The 22,804-nt window shown below is 46.2% G+C and overlaps 1 protein-coding gene and 1 long non-coding RNA gene across 3 annotated transcripts in view; one reads left to right on the forward strand and one right to left on the reverse strand.

Moving 5' to 3' along the window:
• Nucleotides 1-555: 555 nt before the first annotated feature.
• On the reverse strand, nt 556-2,319 carry LOC140712910 (uncharacterized). The gene is made up of 2 exons (XR_012094732.1): nt 1,952-2,319; nt 556-735 (listed from the first exon to the last, which is right to left on the reverse strand). It is a non-coding gene; the product is annotated as an uncharacterized lncRNA (long non-coding RNA).
• A 93-nt stretch (nt 2,320-2,412) lies between these two features.
• The window catches only part of ROR2 (receptor tyrosine kinase like orphan receptor 2), a 225,830-nt gene continuing 205,438 nt past the window's right edge, over nt 2,413-22,804 (forward strand). For both annotated transcript variants that reach the window (XR_005240487.2, XM_007969731.3), the window contains exon 1: nt 2,413-2,779. Coding sequence is in view for 1 of the 2 variants with exons in the window: in XM_007969731.3 (XP_007967922.2) it covers nt 2,683-2,779 (97 nt within the window). In the remaining variant the exon portion in view is untranslated. The remainder of the gene's footprint in view (nt 2,780-22,804) is intronic.

Raw genomic sequence — 22,804 nt, forward strand, 5'->3', positions numbered from 1 at the left:
CTTGTTCCTGCCGCTCTTGCCAGTACAGACCCTGCTCGTTTTCTTTCCCTCTTGCTTGCTGTCCATCACAAGGATCAGCATGGCTGTCCCCATACAGCTGGTGTGGTGTCAGCCTCCAGTGATTCCCGTCTCTTGGTGTATATAACCCTGTTTAGTTTCCTTCTGTGACAAAGGGCCCACCCGTGCAGCCAATAAGATGTTGCAGAAATTATGGCATGTGACTTCCAAGGCCAGGTTATAAAAGACACTGGGGCTTCTATCTGGTTCTTTTTTGGATTGCTCACTCTGGGAGAAGCTAGAAGCCATTTTGTGAGGATGCCCAAGAAGGATGCTAGAAACCGAGGCTTCCCATCCGCACCCAGCACTAACTTGCTGAGCACGCGAGTAATCCGCCCTGTGAGACTCCGCGAGCCCCAGCGAGCCTTCAGATAAGGGCAGCCCTGGCTGACATCTGACTGCAACCTCCTGAGAGAGACCCTGAGCCAGCACCACCTAGCTAAGCCTCTCCTGCCTTCTCCACCCAGAGAAATGGTGTGAAATAACGAATGTTTACTGTTTTTAGCTGTTAAATCCTGGGGCAATTTGTTATGTGGCAATTGATGACGAATACAGATGGAAAGGAATATGTTGCTCCAATGTGGCCTTGGACGTAAGCCACATCCTCTTAACCACTGAGAAAGCTTGTATTTTCATCCTTCCAACTTCGCTTTTCATGTTTATCCTTCAGTTCTGAACCTACAGAAAGGGGAGGAAGGAGAAAGTGAGAGAGACATGCCAAAAAAGAAAGCTTTAAAAAGCTTTAAGAAATCATATGCAATATAACCCATATTTCTGACCCCACCCAAGAAACTGTCAGCAAAATAGATGTTGCTGTTTAAACCTTTGAGTTGGGTTTGTGAGGCCTCAGTCATGTGAAAATAACACACAGATGGGGGGCTTAGGCATGATGAGGTCATTTTCCGGAAGGTCACACAAAAATAAATGGCAGGGCTGCTGATGAAATGGTTCTGGAGCCACATGCCCAAGCTGTGTGAAGTGGAAAGCGAAGGCGCTGGGACCACCTTCTCCGAGCTGCACAGCACCTCGGAAAGGACACAGCATTGCTGAGGGAGGGGTTTTCCAGGGCAGGTTCAGGACCCTTCTCTGCAGCCCCTGTCGGTTTTTCCCCCCACACTGGGGAGAGCATCCCCCCGTTCAGACCCGCACCAGCCTGGGCAGAGGAATAGCCTAAGCCTGTCTAAGAAGTTTGGCAATAATTTTGCCACCCAGTTGAGGAGAGGTTGGGATCCTCTCCCATTCTCCTACTGGATTTACAGCAGCTCCTAGGGATAAGAACTGCGTGAGATTATTTCCCCACACAAATCGGGTAGAGATGGCCGGGCGCCTAAATACTTTTAATAGAGGCAACGGGCTAGAGCTGGCTTAGTCATTTTGTCCGCAGACCATAGCAAGAGAGTTTTTATTTCTGGCCAATTGTCTGAGGTCTCAGGTCTGGCACCCAAGGCCAGGGCTCTGCCTAATGCACTCCAATGAACAGGGCTTGGTACTCCAGCAAAAACACCAAACAAACTGCTGGATAATCAGTAGAAAGATCAATCTCATGGAACAAGCAACTGACATGCTGGAGAATTCAATTCCTTCCTCTAAGAGAGGAAAAACAAAGACATTTGCATGTGCTGAGCAAAACCAAGAATAAGCAAGAAAATATGCTATTTGAATTGCGTTCAAAATGTCTCTTATAAGTGAAGCAAATTACTTCTGCATGCTCTGGGGCTCTGCAGAGAACAAATAATGTTCTGCCTTTAATGGGTAAAATTATACAATTTGCTTTTAACAGTAAACCAAAAGCCGCGGTGGCTTCAGATAGCACCGCGCTCCCGAGGGCTCCCTCCACGCAGCTCCACCCCTGGCAGTTTTGAGCATTTTGGGGGACGCGCTTGTCCCCACCGACCTGGGAGGGCGCCGGTGCCAACGCGGCCTGTTTGTTTTCCTGAACGTTTCCTTTTCCAACTTTCGCTTCTCCTTTTTCTGCCTCACCGCTGGTGTCTGGGACTGGGTGGCTCTCAGATTTGTCCCAGTGCGCAGTGCAGCCCGGAGTTACTGATTTGTGACTTAGATCCCCGTGTGTCTCGCCCCGAAAGTCGGGGGCAACCGCTCTGGGCGCCTCTCCTGCGTGGGCAGACCCGCCTAACTCCGGCTGACGCCCCCAAGGAGCCACCTTTGTGTTCAAGCGTTCCGAGGCGCAGGCCCGAGGGCGGGCGCGGGAGGCAGGTCCGGGGCCCCAGCTGCGGCCCCTGCTCCCTGGGTCCCGCCCGCCGCCCGCGCGTTCCCCCGGCAGGGGGCGCTGGCGCAAGCCTCGCTCTGCCCATCGGGGCGGGCGAGCTGGGACCCTGCCTCCTGCGCGCCCGCCCGCGGTCCGCCCCCCGCGCTCGTCCTGGCGGCCGGCGGGACGCCCCAGCCCGCGCCCAGGAACCTCCCCAGCCAGCCCGCGCCGCGACTGGAGCAGAGCGGCGCATCCGGGCCCGAAAAAGACGACGACGACGACGAGGTCCTCGAAGTGGACCCATTTGAGAAGCGCCGGGGAGGAGGAGGGGAGGACGCGCGGCAGAAAGGGGTGGTGGCGCCCGACCCCGCGCCCCGGCCAGAAGTTCGGAGGGCGACCCGGCCCCCACTGCCCGCGGCATGGCCCGGGGCTCGGCGCTCCCGCGGCTGCCGCTGCTGTGCATCCCGGCCGTCTGGGCGGCCGCCGCGCTTCTGCTCTCGGTGTCCCGGACTTCAGGTAGGACCCGGCGCACCCCCTAGTGCGCAGGCGGTGGCTCGCGGCTTGCTGGGCCAGCCCTTCCTCCGCCGCTCTGCTCCCGGCCGCCGCGCCGGCGCCCGTGCTCCTGAACGAGGGGCGCCAGGGAGGGCCATTCGCACCGCGCCCGGCGCCGCTGCCCGCCCGCACCCCGGACCCCCTCGGGCTGGTTACAATAAGCCGCGCTCTGGGGACGCCTGTTTCTAGAGGCTGCGGGCGGGCGGGGGCGGCGGGGAGCCTCTCGCTGGCGCTTCCCGAGGGTCGCGAGTGGGAGTGGGAGTGCGAGCCCCGGGCCCGGGACCGGAGTCCGCAGATGTGCCCCAAAGGTCCCAGGACCCGGTCTTCCTCCCTGAAGTCTTCCTCCTTCAAGGGCACAGGGTCCCGAGTGTCCCCCCACCCCCAGGGCGGCCTGATGCCGGGCGGAATCCTGGGTTGGACGTGGCCCCCGGAGAAGCGGCTCTTGCAGCGGGGGTGGGGGCGCCGGCAGCTCTGGGTTCTGACTCTCGCAGCCCACGGGCCGCTTGATGGAAACGGGCTCTTTGGCTTCCCTTTTGTTGGTCTCTGAAACCTCCTTTCCCCCACCGCTCTGGGGTCGAAGGTGGCCGAAGTGGCGTGTGATCTGGATTGAAATGGTTTGCGACAAGGATCGCGGTCCCTGAGCGGCGGGGGCCCGGCCGCCTTCTGGCCGCGCCCGGGGACCCCGGGACCTGTAGGAGGCACGCGGCGGGAGGGGCGGGGCCCGGCTCCTAGGTGGGTTTCCTCCCTGCGCGGCCTCGGCTGCTTGGACCCGGGGCGCAGAGGAACGGCCGGGAGGTTCGGAAGAGCAGCTGGGGACCTGCCTAGGTTGCCTGGACGAGGCAGTTCGCCCTCGCTGTGTAGACCCCGAGAGCACCTCCAGCCCGCGCGCCTCCGACCGGATTCCGGGCACCCTGCGGGGGTGGAGGAGGGCGGGTGGGGCCTTCAGGTCCAGGAGCGCCAGCGACCGATGGGGTTCGCCTTAAGCCCCCGAAATGTGTGAGACGCTCCTTACTAGTAAATGGGCTTCAGTAGCTTCCCTCCGCTGCATTCCTGCAGGCAAGTGGGAATCTGGGGACAGTCGCAGGCTGGGAGACGATCTGCTTTTCCTGCGCCCTGCTGGGAGCTGCGCACTCCAGGTATCCCGGCCTGCCGCCCTAGCCGGCCTGAGGTACGGGAGTCAGGAAGACTGCGCAGGCTTTCCTGGGGGGTGTTTTGGTTTCAGCAGATGTTAATTATGTCAGATATTCCTAGTTACTTGATTTGGGAAGGGAGCTTGCCTTTATCTCACTGTCCATTAAAACCTAAATCGCTCAGAGTGCACTATATATAAAATAAGTAAGCCACATTCTAAATTGGTATCCATCACTCAAGACCTCTGTCGATTTCTGCAACCCCTCCCCGAGAATCTCCCAGGAGATCCCTTTGCTGGGGGCGAGGGGTAGCAGGGAGGCGGCTTAATCACGTTGCTCGACGTGCTGTTGGGCGGCCTTTGCTGGTCACCCTGCGGTTAATTGTCCTGCAAAAACTCCGCCTTGCAGACGGTGAGGGTTGAGCGCAGCCTTTGAGGGGCGGTGCTGTGGTGGGGGTTTTGAGATGGGCGATGAGTAAAGCACAGTGGGTCCATTGCTTAAACCAAGGTGATTGGTTTAAGTTTAAGGAACTTAAGGAAAGTTCCTTGAGTTTTGGGTGGAGGAATTTATACACTATCAGAGTTTCCAGTGAATGTACAAATGTCTTATATGAACAAAGCGGTCGGGGTCGTTGTCTTTAATTTTTGAACCCTGTGTGGAGGTGATTTTCTTTTTCTAGTGAAATACTCATAACCTTTATAGGAGTGGACATAGGATATAATTCTCTTCGTTCTGGACGGCTAGGTTAACAAAATCCAAAGAGTATGATAATCTTTATTCAAAATATGAATAAAATTAAATGATTACAGGAGATTTGAGTGTTTGAGATCTTTTCTGCTGTGAAAAGAGGAGTCCCTGTTATTTGAGTATGTTTTATCCACGAAACAATTTATTTTGTAAAGCTATTTAAGGGTTTTTCTAAAAGGATTTGTAAGTTCTTATTCCACATTTTAATATCAAGACTCTGTTTCCTCTAATGACAAATATTGATTTGGGACTATGTACCAATCCTAGGTAGGGTAGGTGAGGACGATGGAGCATTAGGGTCCCCCCAGCCCCCATTTTTGGCAGCGTAGTGTTTACTTTTGGCCCAGATCCCTAGAGTGACGGTGGTAATAAATAATGATAGTGATCCGTCTAGAAGAAATCCATCTAGAAGAAAATAAATGGAAACATCTTGAATAAGACGACTTTGTGGAAAAAGAAAAGTTTTTATGTATATAGTAAGGCAACATATTTTTCTTGTTATGGCTGTGTACCAAGCAAAGAGCTACACATTTGAAATTTTTCGGTGTAATTGTGAGATCCAGCTTAACTCTCATGTCCTCTACATAAAGCATGTCACCCTGAAAATCTGAACACCGTGGACCCTATGTGACACTCGGTGTAACTGAGAGAGCTCTGGAAAGCGAAGCTGAACTTTTAATTAGTAAAGCAAATCATGGAAAACTGACAAGTCTGCTTTATATTTTATATGTAAAAAAGCAACACGGGTTTAAAAATGTCCTTTTTCTAGGGGTAGTTTTTGGTGACAGTGCTCTGCAGATTTTTAAGGCAATGTTAAACAACATTTTTATTTTTATTGTGAAACTTTTTTTATTGTTTATTCAAAGTGCTGCTGTAATTGGTGTTTGTATGTCTGTCTATTATGCTGTGGTTTGCAGTGAATCACTTCTTGCCCCTCAAACGGTTAGCCTGGATTTAACCTCCAAGAGATTAAGTCTGGCAGAGTCTGAATTTTACACTGCTCTTTTCTTTGGAAGCTCTTCTGAAATCAGTGGAATAGAAATGCAGGGGTAGGAACAGCTCATCTGACAGGTAGGGAAGATTAATCCCCTTTAGAAAGGTTTCAGCTGGAGGACTGGCACTCCTTTAAAATGCATTCCCTGGGAGGCCAGGATGGGAAAAGTTATCATTATTGAAATGGGAACTGGATGTGAAGGACTTGAGCTCCCTAATCTGCAGGACCTGGCTAGTCTGTTGTAGTGCTGGAAATTTGTGTACTCCTTGTAATCCTTTCCCTTGGAGAGTTCTAATTATCTAACTCCACATTGTAGTCAGGGAAAGAAAGTACGCTACAAAGTGTGACTCCTACCCAGGATTTATAACCATCTTCTGAAACAGTTCCTTGATGACAGGCCTTTTCTTTTGGTGTTTATCTGGTCCATTCCCTCGGAACGTGGAGGGGACACTGTGAAGGACTCCCTCCTCCTCCTCTACCCCCCATCAGCATCTTGTGGTTTCCACATGGTGAAGGGCTGGGCAGCCCAATCTTGGGTTTACCTTGAGGTGCCTCCCTGGGGGCTCCTCGGGGAGGGCTCTTCCTTGCACCTGCCCATGGATTGTGACTCCTTACATTGTCATTAGGATGTTTCGTTTTTGGGAGCCCCGTGGTGACCACCAAGTGGACCCGGTGAATACCAAGCATGTAAGGTTTCAAAGTAAAGAAACTAGGGAGTTTTGCTTTGCAGAGGAAGCGTTGCTAGTTAGGTCTGGATTTTTATTGGTTGCACCCCAGCTGCATGGCCACTAGCAATTTCATGAAGGGACTGTTGGGCTGAAAGGACTGGCTTTGAAAACACTGCTTCTTAGTAACCCTTTGGGCTCCTAGGATCTGCACTGTCCCACGACACCACCATAACACTGTTAAGGATTTCAGTGGGTAGTGTGGGCATCTTGAGTTTTGAAAATAAAAATCCAAGCAACAAGAGGCGCTCTGGCCCATTAATTATAGCTGCAACTGGCCGGGGTTTTGTAGCAGCCGCCTTTTTCTAGCATGTATTTATTTGGTTTTGTTGAGGAGCTTGCCAAGTTGGAAACGAGGGCGGGACAGCTTTGCTTTCGTGTGCAGTTGTCATAAAATATGTCTGGGGTGTAATCTGTTTAAAATCATATTCGTAGAGTGGCCAAAGAATTGTTGAACAAACCGTGTTGGGAGTTTTCACAAAGCTTTTACAAAATAGGGAATTTTATTGGTGTGGTTTGCACTGTTTTTGGGATTTTTGTGGGTGTTTTCTTTTAAGTCCTATCTCTGAAAGAAGCAAAGAACTCAAAAGCTAAAGGGAAGGAAATAATTACACAAAAATGTAGCTTAATTCGACTAAGGAGCTTGGTCCTCTAGAAATCCTTCAGTTCTAGTGGGAAGTGGTGTGTATGTCTTTAATTGTCGCTGGAATGAGCTTCAGTAAGCACTCTGTCACTTTCTAGATGTTATCAGAGGAGAATGTGGCTGCTGCTTCAAGTCCTCCCTGAGTGGGGGAGGGTTCCCCTAAATCCCAAATGCTCCCAGCCTAATGGTTTCCACACCCTCCTGGAGGGATAGTTAACACAATGGGCAGTTAAATTAAGGAAATATTTAGGCCTGAACTCCTCATTGTAGGCTTGTGCTGTGGAATATAGTGGCCACCAGGCACACACAGTTAAAATTAATTAAAGTCAGTTAAGTTAAAATTAATTAAAGTCAAAAGAGATTAAAGATTCACTTCCTCCCCTTCACTGGCGTCATTTCAGGTGTCAGTAGCCACAAATTGCTATGCAAAAATAACATTGGGATTTTAGTAGAGATTCATTGAATCGGTAGATGGATTTGAGTAGTATTAACTTTTTTTTTTTTTTTTTTTTTGAGTTAAGGTCTTGCTCTGTCACCCAGGCTGGAGTATAGTGGTGCAAACATGGCTCACTACCTCTGGCCTTAACCTCCTGGGCTCAGCCTCTACCTCCGGGGCTTAAGTTATCCTCCCATCTTAGCCTCTCGAATAGCTGGAACCACAGGCACGCACTACTGTGCCTGGCTAATTCTTTGATTTTTTTTGTAGAGATGGAGGTCCAGCTGTGTTGCCCAGGCTGGTCTTGAACTCCTGGGCTGAAGGGATTCCCCACCCCCACCCCAGCCCTGGGATTGTAGGCATGAGCCACCTGGCTGGTCATCATCTTAACAGTATTGTCTTCCTGTTCATAAACACAGGATGTCTTCCCGTTTATTTAGAGGTTTCATTTCTTTCAGCAACGTTTTTTAGTTTTCAATGTATGAGTCTTTTGCCTCTTAAATTAAATCTATTCCTGAGTATTTTATTATTTTTGAACGGTTGTAATTGGAATTGTGTTCTTTAAATTTCCTTTTCACATTCCTTTTCACACAGCCCACTGTTAGTGCACAGAAATGTCACATTTTTGTGTGTTGATTTTCTAACCTGCAAGCCTGTGGAATTTGCTTATTAGCTCAAATAGCATTTTTGTAGCTCTTATTCTATGTGTAAGGTCATATCATCTACAAATAGGTATAATTTTACTTCTTCCTTTACAATTTGGATGCCTTTTATTATTTTTGGCCTTGCCTAATTGCTCAGCCTAGAACTTCCAATACAGTCATGGGCCAAATAATGATGTTTTCAGATGATGGACCACCTATGTGACAGTGGTCCCATAAGATAACACTACTGTATATGACTGTGCCTTTTATATGGTTAGATACACAAATGCTTCCCATCCTGTTACAGTTGCCTACAGTATTCAGTACAGCCACATGCTGTACAGGTTTGTTGTAGCCTAGGAGAAGTAGGCTACACCGCATAGCTTAGGTGTGCAGTGTGTGTGAGGAACACTCTATGATGTTCCTATGATGATGAAATTGCCCAGGGGCACGTTTCCCAGAATGTATCATCATCGTTGAGCAACACATGACTGTACTTTGTTGAATAGAAGAGGTAAAAGTGGGCATTCTTGTCTTGTTCCTGATCTTGGAGGAAAAGCTTTCAATCTTTTAACATTGAGTGTGATGTTTGCTAGGGGCTTGTCATATATGGCTTTTATTATGTTGAGGTAGTTTCCTTTCTATTAGTTGATTCTCATTTTTTGGTATATTTTTGACTTTTAGGACATGTTAACATTCTACGAGTTCAAAAAATAAATCACTAAGAATAGCAGGAAACTAGAATTGAATGCAAACAAGCACATAAATGCAAATGTGTTACAAATGAGTAACATGGGCGGGTGCCGGGGGGGGAAGAAACCGTAATGTTGGGCTTAGTGCTTTGACGGTGTATCCTCAGCCTACAGGAGAAACAACAACCTGAAAGCAAAACTCACATCCTTCTTAAGGTTTGATTTTCATAGTGGTCTGTGTATATCCATTCTGAAACGATTTTGTGTGAATTGTGAGATTAGACAAATGAGAAATGTGTTAATAGTGGTGTCGCCAGGGTGCTCCCTGAGGACGGAGGGAGATACAAGGATGGAATAGGGGAAGGCAAGGAAGAATCTGGAGGGGTTGAATTGGAATTGGAGGTATCAGTGTAACTCATTATTTCATTTATATTTGGCCTATATTATGTTAAATTATGAACCGTAATTTGTAAAACATATTTTATTCTATATCTAACAGTTATTTCTTAGTACCTCATTAGCAGTGAGCTTTCTTAGTGCTCAGATAATGGTTTCTCAATATTGTTTCATCTTAAAGGAGCTAGAGAGGCTGGGAAGGAATGACTGATTATGGGACAGGGACAGGGAAATATATGCAATAAGCCTGAAATGTGTTCTTGTGTTAGAACGCAGATGAGTGGTAAAAAGTGGTGGGGTCATGGCAGATGTACTCAGGGGCCAGCTTGAAGGAGTTCCAGCCAAGTCTGGGACCATTTAGGTGTCAGAATAAATAAAGACAAGCATGGCTTATACAAGGAACAAAATAGGCATCCAGGACCCACCATTCATAATAAGTACATAACTATATGTATGAGTTTCCTACTCCTGCTGTAACAAAATGCCATAAACGGGGTGACCTAAAAACCGGAAATGTATTCTCCCACAGTTTTAGAGGCTGAAAGTCCAAACTCAAGGTGGTGGTAGGGCCATGATCCCTCCCAGGGCTCTAGGGGAGAAAACTTTTTTGCCTCTTTTAGTTCCTGGTGGCTCATGGTGTTCTCGATTTGGGGCTGTATCACTTTGACTTCCATCACCATTTTCACATGACCTTTTCTTGTAAGGACACCAGTGATTGGATTTAGGGACCACTGTAAATACAGGATGATTTTACCTTATTACTGCTGGAAAGACTATTTCCAAATAAGGTCACATTCTGAGCTTCTGGGTGGTTGGGGAAACACTAATTTACTACAAAACCTAAGTGGGAGGGATGGGGAAGATAGGGCACTTCCTAAAGCGAAATGCCAACTGATAAATGGGAGGTGAGTTGGGAATATCACATTTTACAGCAATAACCGTATAGATTGATTTGGGCAGGCATCATGAATGAGTGCTAAGCTCATTAAAGAAGACATGTTTGATGAGGAGCAGGAAATTTTCATGGTCTCAAAGGATTTCCCCACAGATTCCTTGTTGGCAAGGGGACAGTTACTAACTGTAGACTGGCGAGATTTGCATCCCAATACCTGGGTGGTCCAGGTTAACACCACAGGTTCGGGCAGATGGATGCCATCCTTCCCAAGAGCATAGATCATTCAGGTTGCTTTCCATCTGGGGAAGAGAGTCTGATTATGAACAAAAATCAGCAAACCAAATGGAGGGACATTCTATGGAACAATGGTCTGTAGCACAAATTGTCGATGACGTGAGAGATAAAACAGGGCAGGCCAGCTCCAGCTTGAAGAAAACTACAGGGGCTGAGCGTGGTGGCTCACGCCTGTAATCCCAGCACTTTGGGAGACTGAGGCCAGTGGATCTCAAGGTCAGGAGTTCAAGACCAGCCTGGCCAACATGGTGAAACCCCATCTTCACTGAAAATACAAAAGTTAGCCGGGTGTGGTGACGTGTGCCTATAATCCCAGCTACTAGGGAGGCTGAGGCAGGAGAATCACTTGAACCCGGGAGGTGGAGGCTGCAGTAAGCCGAGATGGTGCCACTACACTATAGCCTGGGCAACAGAGCAAGACCCTGTCTCAAAAATAAAATAAAATTAATAAAATAAAATAAAATAAACCACAGGGACAAGGCAGTCCAGTGTATGTGCTGGCCCTGACCATGTGCTGGAGGAAAAAACGTGCTGTCGTGGTTACTAGTGGAACCACTGAGGAAATCGGAAGGTGGGCATAAGTTATTGAAACATGTTGTCAGACTTATGTTTCCTGAGTTTGTTAATTGTGCAGAGGTGGTGTAAGAGGATGTCCATGCTCATAGGACATACACGCTGCCATGTTAAAGGATAAAGGGGCTTGATGTCTGCAGTCTACTATTGTCATCTCAGACCATGATAAAGCCTGTGGGGCAAGAGTGACACATTAGTGAACCTGGGCAAAGAGTAGAGGGGAGTTTCATGCACCATTCTTGCAACTTCTCTGTAAAGGTGAAATGGTTTCAAAGTAAAGAATTAAAAATGTTAAATTCTAACAATGGGTGGCTGAAGCCAGTGCAATGAACAATGGAGTTTAGCACATGCTGTTAAAAGAAAGACTCAAGGCCCAGCACGGTGGCTCATGCCTGTGATCCCAGCACTTTGGGAAGCTGAGGAGGGCGGATCACCTGAGGTGTGAGGGGTTCAAGACCAGCCTGGCCAACATGGTGAAACGCCGTCTCTACTAAAAACACAAAAATTAGCCGGGCGTGGGGGCTGGGTGCCTGTAATCCGAAATACTCGGGAGGCTGAGACAGGAGGATCACTTGGACCCAGGAGGTGGAGGTCACAGTGAGCTGAGATTGAGCCACTGCACTCCAGCCTGAGTGACAGAGCAAGACTCTTTCTCAAGGAAAGAAAAGAAAAAAGAAAGAAGGAAGGAAGGAAGGAGAAAAGAAAGAAAAAGAAAAAGACTCGCACAGTTACGATTTTATTGGAAATGGTGTCACAGGGACTGAGGATGGATGCGATCCAGGTGCTTTTGAGGCCAGACAGCATTTCATTGAAGGGACTGAAAATCTTTTTCTTTGTCTTGCTTGTGGATTGTCCCAAGTTTTCTGATTTTTTTCTTAATTAAGATTTTTATTATAGAAAACTTCCAACATACATAAAATTAGACAAGTGCATTGAACCCCTGTATATTTTTCACTCAGCTTCAACAGTTACCACGTTCATTTCCCCTGGCCTACTTAACAGGCCCCAGACAGCCTTAATTGTTTACCTGAAAATACTTCAGCATGAATGGTAAGAACTGTTTTTTTCACACCATCTCAATACTGTTATCTCCAAGGAGCCCTGGTGTTATCTGATACCCGGCCCTGCTGGAAATGGCCTTTCACACTTGATTTGCGATTTGCCCACTGGGGGGCTGAGTTGCTATGAATGCAGCTGTGCTCTGGGGTTCCCGAGGGCTTGGAAGCTCCAAATTCTGGAAGGTGTTGCCTGCCTGCATCACACAGGCTGTGGCCCCCTGTGTGCAGAGCCCAGGAACCTGGGCTTGGAGCCTCACTGAGTCTCTCTTGGACATCTTTGTGCAGGTGAGTGTGGGGTGTGGCCCGGAGATTCAGCCCACGAGGCATCTGCTGAGCCTTGTTTAACACAGCCCTTCCCAGTCCCATTCATTCTGTAACCCTCTTTTGGTGGGTGCTCTTGTTACCACCTCCTTCAGCACAGCCCGTGGCATGGACTATTCTCCACTGTACTCAGAACGCTGGCTTTATGAAAACAAATATTGTATTAATGCGTAGAAAGAAGGGAGGAGGCACTTTGACTTCCAGGTGTTTACTGCCCCCCTTCTTTTTTTTAAGTAACAAACACAAAATACTCAATTTTCTGCTTCTCGGTGTGGAGGCTTTGACATCCCACTGTGGGATGGGCCTTTACCACAGAGAGAACAAATGAGGGATCAACATCCAGAGTACGTAAAATAATTCACAAGATCAGTGAGAAAAAGATGAATGCCCCAGTTAAACGAGGGGCAAAAGGTATAGTCAGGCAGTTTGCAGAAGAACAAATACAAAAGGCCACAAACTTGTGAAAAAAAAGTTTGGCCTTATTAGGATTCAAGAAAATGCAGATTATAAAACAGTTATCCCAAGCTCTTTTGCCTCATTGGATCACTGAAATCAGAAGTGGGTACTGAGCATGAAAATCGTGATGCGAGAGCATGCGTTAATGGTGCAGGACTGACCACAGGTAGGGCCATTTGGCATTACTTGTTAACATTTAATTTAATTTTTTTTTTGAGATGGAGTCTCGCTCTGTCACTAGACTGGAGTGCAGTGGCACAATCTTGGCTCACTGTAACCTCTGCATCCCAGGTTCAGGCGATTCTCCTGCCTCAGCCTCTCGAGTAGCTGGGACTACTGGCGCTCACTACCACTCTCAGTTAATTTTTGTATTTTTAGTAGACAAGGGGTTTCACCATGTTAGCCAGGATGGTCTCTATCTCTTGACCTTGTGATCCACCCGCCTTGGCCTCCCAAAGTGCTGGAATTACAGGCGTGAGCCACTGCGCCCGGCCACTTGTTAACATTTAAAATGCACATACTCCATGGCCCACTCTAAGGAAACAGTCATGCTCTTCCTTGCGGCACCATTTGCAGGAGTGAAACGTAGAAACATCTATGTGTCTTTTAATGGGAGCCAAATACATAGTGCTAATTCTCAACTGTGGGTTATTCTACAAATGCAAGTCCATATGGGGATCTATGGATGCAAATAGAGGGAAATTTCAAAGAGGAAGATTCTGAGTGGGGAGAATGGTACAGAAGGAGAGATGTGTACTTACATATTTAAAAACTCTTGCCTTCCTCCTCTCATTTCTGTGGAGATACCAATCTCTAGAATAAGATCTCCTTCTTTTTTTTTTTGAGATGAAGTCTCGCTGTGTTGCCCAGGCTGGAGTGCAGTGGTACAATCATAGCTCACTATAGCCTCCACCTCCTGCGTTCAAGTGATCCTCCTGCCTCACTCTCCCACATAGCTAAGATTACAGGTGTTTGCATCACATCTGGCTCACATTTGCTTTCTTTTTGGGATGGAGTGTTGCTCTGTCACCCAGGCTGGAGTGCAGTGGTGCAGTCTCAGGGCTTACTGAAACCTCCGCCTCCTAGATTCAAGCTGATTCTTCTGCCTCAGCCTCCTGAGTAGTTGGGGTTAGCTACCAACATCTGGCTAATAAAAAAATTTTTTTTGGTAAGAGACAGAGTCTCACTATGTTGTTCAGACTGGTCTCCAACTTCTGGACTCAAGAGATCCCTCCACTTTGGCCTCCCAAAGTGTTGGGATTAGAGGTGTGCCACTGTGATTGGTCTGGAATAAGATCTTAAAATACCCAAATATCAGACTAACTCAGGGGGTCAGCCTGGAGGAGATGAGGGGGTTGGTCAAAGGTGTTGTCATATTTTAGCTGGAGTTGTTATTCTAACAAAGAAGCTGCTCTCGTGTCATTAACAGAATTCAGGCTGGGCACGATGGCCCTTGCCTATAATCCCAGCACTTCGGGAGACTGAGGTGGGGGGATCACTTGCAGCCAGGAGTTGGAGAACAGCCTGGGCAACAGAGCAAGACCCTGTTTCTACAAAAATAAAATTGAAAAATTAGCTGGGCATGGTGGTGCAAGCCTGTAGTCCCAACTACTCGGGAGGTTAAGACAGGAGGATCACTGGAGCCCAGGAGTTCAAGGCTGTAGTGAGCGCTATGATCACTGCACTCCAGCCTGGGTGACAGAGCAAAACTGTGTCTCCAAAGAAGGTAAAAAGACTCAGGGTCTTTTTTGCATTGTCCCTCCTGTGCTAGTGATCACTTTGTTGAATCCTTTCTTGAAGCTCCTGGGGAAGACATTCATCTCTACAAAGTGGGACCGGTGAGTCAGGGGCTGCTGCAGTGAGGGCCTCTTTCCCTGCATCTCCCTCCTTGCTTCATAAGAATTCTTTGTCTGGCTCTGACCAGAGGAGAAGGTGATGAAGAAGGGGGAAGTCAGCTTATTGAGTAGGCTGTGGCAGTTCACACGTGAGTCGGAGTGCATCTGGACCCCTGGGGCATCTGGAACTCTATCTGTGGGGTGTCCTGTGAGCTGTTAGAGAGATGCGAGTTTGGAGTTGTCAGAAACTCGCCTCTGGGTTTGTAGACTCCCCATCAGGGAGTCCTCTGGGCTTTACAAATATTTGATCCACATTCCATTTTGAGCATATTTAACATTTTTAAAATGATCATGAAAGCCTCCACTCAAGTTTGCTTCCTGCCAGACCAACAGTGCGTCCACAGGCATCTCTGGATCAGCTTGTTTTAGCGCAGACTGAAGCAGCCGTCTCTGTTTCATTCTATAATCCCGAGTTTGCACCATGAGCGCTTGAAAAAATACTTTAGCTTGTGTTACTGGCTGCAAACAAATCTTAATTTTCTTGATTTTCTGAAACTAAAGCAGAAGATGGGAAATCTAAAAGGATGTTGAGGTGGAAATAAGATTAGAGCTGCTTCCTAAACTTGCAGTTTCAAGTTTTTATGGCCATTATAATGGAGGCTCAGGGTTCCCACTTACTGACTTTTTAACAGAGAATATCACACTGTTATTCATTGAATTGCTCAAAAGAAGATATGTTGAAGTCCTAACTCCCAGTACCTCAGAATGTAACCTTATTTGGAGAAAGAGTCTTTACAGAGGTGATAATATAGAATGAGGTCTTTACAGTGGGCTGTAATCCAATGTGACTGGTGTCCTTAAGGGTCAATTTGGCCACAAGCCAGCTCACACGGGGGCAGGTGATATGCAAGTTGGCTGAAGATAAGAGACCATGGGCAGAAGACACTCGGCTTATGGACAGCTGAGGACCCCCAGAAGGAATGAACCCTGCCAGCTCCTGGCCTCCAGAGCTGTGAGACAGCAAATTCTTGTTGTTTAAGCTGCCCAGTTTGTGGTGCTTAGTTACGGCAGCCCTAGGAGGCTAACATATGCATCTGCCCGTAAGTGCCTGTGGATCAAGTGTGGCTCACTGTTGATTTTATTTTTTGGGTTTCTGCCTAAGAATTAACTTGAAAAAAAGGTTCTACTGCTAAACGATTGCTGAGCCTCGGGAAGTGGGGTGGTGGTGGTGGTGGTGGTGGTGGTGGGCTGCCTGGCACCAGCCCTCAGCGCTGGTCAGTGCTGTGATCAGGAGCTGGGGGCACAGACTCATGAGGCCAATTCTGGCTGGAGGCGGTGGGTGCTTCATGGAGTAGCTGGGGCTGCAGTCTGTATACCCACCACTTGTCATCCCTGCACTTGGCCAGCCCCTTGGGCATATAGGGCACCTCTGTGCATCCCTGTCCTGTGTCCAAGGCCTTCTCACTGGGGGTCATTGGGAGGCTGTCCATCTGTCTCTGTTACCTCCCTCCAGCTGTTGGGTCCTGAGCCGTGTCACTTGTGGACTGTGACTGGGGTGCATGATTTCTGCAGCGGGACATCGCAGATATCAGAGCAGACGAGGCAGCTCTCCAGGGGTGGGTGGTGGTAGAAAGCCTGCCCCTGGGGCCAAGCCCCCTGATGCCAGGCGCCTAGTGCTGCCCGTCCTAGGGCCTTTGTTTCTCTTACAGGGACCTGGGCAAAAACAAAACAGCCAACAAAAGCAAACATCCTCATGGCGGCTGGGATTGTGGGGCTGTCAGCAAGTGTGATTTATGCGGGTCCTGGAAGCCCTTTGAAGTAGGAGGCAAAGTGGATGGCCCTGGTCTCCTGGGGAGGCTGTGGCAGCACCAAATGGAGGAGGGAGCTGCTGTGCCCGCCCTGGGAGGGTGTGTCAGGGAGCTCTCTCACTTTTGTCCCACGTTCCAAAGCACAGGGGTAGGCCCTGAAGCAGAAAAAGAGGTGAACTGTGTTTGCTCCCCCAGCTTTTGCGGAGCCCCCAGGGCAGGGGCAGGGGTGCTTGGCCAGCCGGCTGCTCCTCTGAGGTTTCCTGGTGTGCAGCAGCCAAGTCGCCCTTGAGTGCCGGAGGTGGGGTATCCATGGAGCAGTGTGAGGAGGAGATTTGCAATGAGCATATTTGGGGGTGTCAGTGTGGACCCAGGTGGCCGCTGGGGACTTGGGACTGGAAGGTGACTGTTCACAGATGGATCCTAGTGGATGCTTTAGGTTGAAATGAGATGCAGAATTCTGTCTTCTGATTGTATTAACAGTGCTGTCAAGAACATAATTATGTAAGATTCAACCAGCTTTCTTGACATGGCAGTTTTCCTTGACCACTTGCAAAATTTAGTGTGTCATTATTTTAGTTTGGAAATTTTTTTTTTGGAAATAAAATGTTATTATCTTTTTCTTTTGAAAGAAGGAAACTCCACTGTTTTGCAAGGCAGAGCTCCGACACAATTTCATCTAATTAGTGAAGTGTATGTTTTCAGAGTTCAAATAAGGTTCACATACTCTTTTTTGTTGTTGTTGTTGTTTTCTAAACTCTGAGCTCATTTCTTTTCTTTCTTTTTAAGAAAATAATAATTTTAAAAAGAACTAAGTCAAGCTTCTTATAGTTGATCAACCACACATTTCTATGGGCTCTAGAAACTCAGCCATTTAAAAATAAAGCAAAACGAAAAAGAAAGAACAAAAGCCAAGTGAGGGTATACATTGAATTACTCAGGATTAAGTTTAAAAAATGCTTTTCATAACTGCTTTCTTCCCCAGCCAGAAACTGAGGCCTGCTGTGTGCTTTGGGTGTATGGGTGGGTGGGTTGCTGGGGGAAGGGTCCTTGTAATATTCAGGGAGTTTTGGCTGGGGCCAATTATTCCTAATTCTAAGTATTTATTTGAAAAAAATCACTATGTGAAAACCCTCACAAAACAATACTACTTATTTTCTGTCTTTTATGGAGGCAGCTACGTCTAAGTGACCCCTCCTGGTCCTGGGCTATGATCAAAAGGGACTTCTTTAAGTTTTCACTGGGCTGCTTTAATTTGCTATCAGAACAGTGTATTTAGTACTTGATTAAGTAAAAAACAAGAAAAAACCAAAATCAAAAATCTGGTAAAATATGTTGGTGATTTAAAAAAGAAACCAAAACTGAGGAGGGTGTGAAATGAAGAGCAACTCCCGCTTCTCCCTTTTCACTTGCCCCCCGCATCCGTAAACACACCGAACAGGCTTCGTGTTTCATTCCCGACGTTTTCTACGCACATGTGCTTGTCTGTGCTTCTCCTTTATTTATTTTTAAAAATTCTGGTAAAATTCGCATAACATAAATTTAATCACGTTAAAGTGAACAATTCAATGTCTTTTAATCTGCTTTTATTGTTAGTTGACCATCACTACCACCCAGTTCATTTTCATCACCCCCAAAGGAAATGCTCTATCCATTAACCATCACTCCCCATTTCCCCGTCCCTGCCTTTTTCCTAGCCTCTGGCAACCCCTAATCTACTTTCTCTCCCTGTGGATTTGTCTATTCTAGAAATTTTATGTAAAGGGAGTTATGCAGTATGTGGCCTTCTGTGTCTGGCTTCTTTCACTTAGCATAATGTTTTCAAGGTTCACGCACATTGCTCCATCCTTCCTTTGTTTTTATACACAGCGAGATCATACCATGCATACTGAAGTTTGCTGTTTTCACCTAACGATAGTTCTCGTAAGTCTTTCTATATTAGTACATGCCAGGCTACCTCATTTGTAAACACCATTGCGAATATCTGTCATTTATGTATACATTGCTAATATCTGTCATTAAAACAATTTGCTGATAGCTCTCATTTGGAATTTATTTCCCTGGTCTCCTGTGGATGTGTACTTCTGATTTTTAGCTATTACTTCAAACAGGTCTGTAGTGAACATCTGTAAACATATTTGTTTTTCACTATGTGAGTATCTGAAGAGCCAATTTCCAGTCCAATACTTTGTGCAAGGTATTATATTTTTTGAGACAGGCTGGCTCTGTCTTTCAGGCTGGAGTGCTGTGGTGCAATCTCGGCTCACTGCAATTTCTGCCTCCCGGGTTCAAGCGATTCTCCTGCCTCAGCCTCCCGAGTAGCTGGGACCACAGGCGCCCGCCACGATGCCCGGCTAACTTTTTATTTGTATTTTTAGTAGAGACGGGGTTTTACCATGTTAGCCAGGATGGTCTTGATGTTCTGACCTCATGATCCGCCCGCCTCGGCCTTCCAAAATGCTGGGATTACAGACATGAGCCACTGTGCTTGGCCTACATTTAAATTTTTGATAGTGTTTACAAAGTTGTTTTCCCAGAAGGTGACAGCAGTTTATTCTCCCAGTAATGATGCATGAACTTTTCAGGTTTTTCTAGACCCAGCAACATTGAATGAAATCATCTGGCATTTTCATCTTATAGAAATGGCATCTTAATTCTGTATGTTGACATTTTAACAACTGTCCACCGGGCCAACTGTCCTTAAAAGTAATTTGTATTTCCTTTTTCTGGCAAATAAGTGGTGTTCACTTTCTCTATTAATTTTCTATTAGTTGTTCTCAATTGCCTCACTGGTTTCTAAGACTATTTCTTTTTTTTTTTTGAGACAGCCTCGCTCAGTCGCCCAGGCTGGAGTGCAATGGCACAATCTTGGCTCACTGCAACCTCCGCCTTCCTGGTTCAAGTGATTCTCCTGCCTCAGCCTCCTGAGTAGCTGGGATTACCGGCATGCACCACCACACCCAGCTAATTTTTTTTTGTATTTTTAGTAGAGACCGGGTTTCGCCATGTTGGCCAGCCTGGTCACGAATCTAAGACTATTTCTAAGAATATTTAGCTATGTACCAGATGCTATGAACATGTTTTTTTCCTCAGGTTCTCCTTTGACTTTTTAAATGATACTTGTTTTCATGCGGTAAGACTTAATTTTTATGGAGTCAAATTAAGTCAACTTTTGTTTTATGTATTTTGAGTTTTGACTCATATATTAGAATCCCTTTGCCATTCTAAGCTTGTTTTTAAAAAATTATGCTGTTTTGGGTAAATTCTTAATGATTTTGTGTCTGTGTGTGGTTAAATCTTTGGTTCACATGCAATTTAGATCCAGCTTTATTTTCCTCAGAAAAATGAATTGTCCTGAAATTCTTCATTGCATAATCAATTCCTTATCAAAGATTTGAAAAGCAGCTCCCTCTTTTTTGGGGTATTAAAATCCCATGATAGATTGGTGTTACTTCTGGGAAATTCAGTTTTTATCTCACTTTTCATTACCATAGCTTTCTAAATTTTGGTATTTGGTAGGACTCACTCTTTACTCATTGTTCCCAGAACTTTATTGGCTAGTTTCATTTATTTTTCTAGATAAACTTTAAAACGATTTTATTATAAGTAAGGCAAGTTCTTAAGGCTATCAGTTGTCCCACGAGTGTAGCTTTAGCTACAGCTTCTATGTTGTGTTCATGTTGCATGATGTTTTTGGTGTTGTTCTTTTCCAATAGCCTGTCATTTCAATTTTATTTCTTCTGCAAGATGAAGAAAATTTAATACTTATAGGGAGTTATTTTGTGGTTTTATTGCATTTTGTGTAGAGAGTGTGATCTGCTATGTTCTGGTTTTAGGGAATTTGATTTTTTTAAAATGGCTTAAAATTTAGTTATTAAGTGGGACCTTAGATATAATCTCAGTTAAGAGCAACCTCATTGGTTATATAGTTTAGTTTTTCTGTATGTTCACTTATACTTTTGTCTTTATCTGCCCTAAGTAGAGAGATAAGTTGAAGGTATCCTAAGCCATTATTTTGGTCTGTTTCTCTAATTTTGCTTCAGATTTTGTGTTGTGTTTTTGGACACTGGGATGTCTCTTACATATATTCTTGACAGAGCCTTACTGAGAATTCTACCTTTAATCATTTTAAAGTGTCCCTTTTGCTTCTAATTAAGGAGTGTATGACATTAATATTACGGTTCTTCCTTATTTGTGACTTGCCTGGTACATTGTTGCCATTTAAAATTTTTCTATCTTCTAGTTGTTTGGATTCAGACAGATTTTTAAATATAACAAATAATTTTATTTGGATTTTAATCCTGTTGTTTTTTTCTTCTTGATATTTATTTTCCCTCAGTTATACTTATTGAGATAACATATTTGACCTCGTTTCTCTCACATTTGGGGTGACTATAGTTTCTATTTTTAGTGCCTCCTTTTTTCTCCCTTTTGTTTGTTTTCTTTGACTTTTATGTAAAATATCTATCTAAATCCAAGTGATTGGAAGGTAAAAAAGTAAAAAGAAAGGCAATGATGTATCAGGCAAATACTATGAATTTTTGAGATTCAACAACTTCACCAGTTCATGCTCTGATAGTGACCAGCCCATATCCATTCTTCTCGGGAATTAGGTCTTCAGTCTGCAAATTAAGTCTTGCTTTATTTTGGCTTCATTTTCATCTATTAAACATTTGAATCCATGTGTTTCTGTTTGCTGTATTCTCTTTTTCAGGAACATCGCTTATAGGTGTGTTGTATCTCAGCTGTCTATAACCAGCAGTTCTGTCCTTTCTCTTTGACTTCCCCTGACACAGTGATTGTCAATCTTGCCCCCACGATGAACTCACTTTTGCAGCTTTACATTCCTCTGGCATGTATTAGAAACAAGTGCTCAGTGCCGCAAAGAAAAACTAGCACTTAAATAGGAAGTTTCTCAGCAAGGCACATTTACTTCTGCAGAAGGGTGCTGCTTGTGTTTGTCACGCTCGCAAGAGCACACCAAACAAAGGAGAGAAGGGTTTTTTATCCCTAACGCAGCTTCTGTTTCTGTGTCCTCCTATTGCCTGTGGTCTGACCACACAATCTAAGCTGATCCCGAATGGCTAAGACTTAAACTTTTCCAAACAGAGTAAATGCGTGGAAAGAAGGGGGAAGTAGGAGTAGTTTACAATTTGTGACTAAAAAGTTGAGTCTTTGTTTCTAGCAGTTTGGTCAGCAAAGGCAGGAAGCCTTGTTAACAGAACAAGAAAGAACAAGAATGTTTGAAAAGGAACTTATTGTTTCCAGCACGTGGGACCTAGGTCTGTATAAAAGCTTCCAGGTGACTCTGATGTGTGGCTAGAGTTGTGAATCTCTGCCTTTCAGGGGAGCTTTAAAAAATATGGTGGTTGTGTTGGTTTCCTCCTGCTTATGATTTCAATTAAACTCTCTGGGGTGTGGCCGGGCCCGGTGGCTCAGGCCTGTAATCCCAGCATTTTGGGAGGCCGAGGTGGGCGAATCATGAGGTCAGGATATCAAGACCATCTTGGCTAACATGGTGAAAACCCCATCTCTACTAAAAATACAAAAAATTAGCCGGGTGAGGTGGCGGGCGCCTGTAGTCCCAGCTACTCGGGAGGCTGAGGCAGGAGAATGGCGTGAACCCGGGAGGCGGAGCTTGCAGTGAGCTGAGATCGCCCCACTGCACTCCAGCGTGGGAGACAGACGAAGACTCCGTCTCAAACCAAAAAAAAAAAGAAAAAGAAAAAAAAAAAAACTGTCTGGGGTGCAGCTTGGGTGCCCAGATTTTTTTTTTAAAGCTTGCAGTTAAAACTAGTGTGCCGTAGGGGTTGAGCAGCCACTGCAGTAGGACACAGATCTGGAGATGAAAACAAAGGCAGCACATTTTCTTGGCCTTTCCTTCATGTTTGCTCTCTGTGTTCAATGATGTGGGAGTCAGGTCCTGGGGAAAACTCCGTGGTACTCAGGATCTCGCACGCCCCTGGCCTTAGCACCCAGGAAGCCGCTTGAGGTAGTGGCCGTCCTCTTCCTGGGGTTGTGGAGGTGTGTTTTGGCTGTTGGTGCCCACTCTTGATTTGTTTGACCTTTCTGGGTGGTTTCGAGTTGAGGCTCCTTTGGGTTTTCTTGGACTTGGAGCAGTGTGAAGTGACTTTGCTCTGTCCTCTGTCACTGGGAGCCACCTGCATGGATGTTGGAATGTCTTTGGGTCATAAGTTGAATTGAATGTCCGTGGGGACCTGAGGCAGATTCTGGTGCTGATTCTTTTATGTCTCTAAACATGACTCGTTCTGGAGGTGTTGCGTCAGTCTCTTGATGGGATAGAACCCCCTCTCCACGAGTTACACCTTGATGCACCTGCCTTAT

The sequence above is a fragment of the Chlorocebus sabaeus genome, chromosome 12 (assembly GCF_047675955.1).
Source record: "Chlorocebus sabaeus isolate Y175 chromosome 12, mChlSab1.0.hap1, whole genome shotgun sequence".
Taxonomy (NCBI): domain Eukaryota; kingdom Metazoa; phylum Chordata; class Mammalia; order Primates; family Cercopithecidae; genus Chlorocebus; species Chlorocebus sabaeus.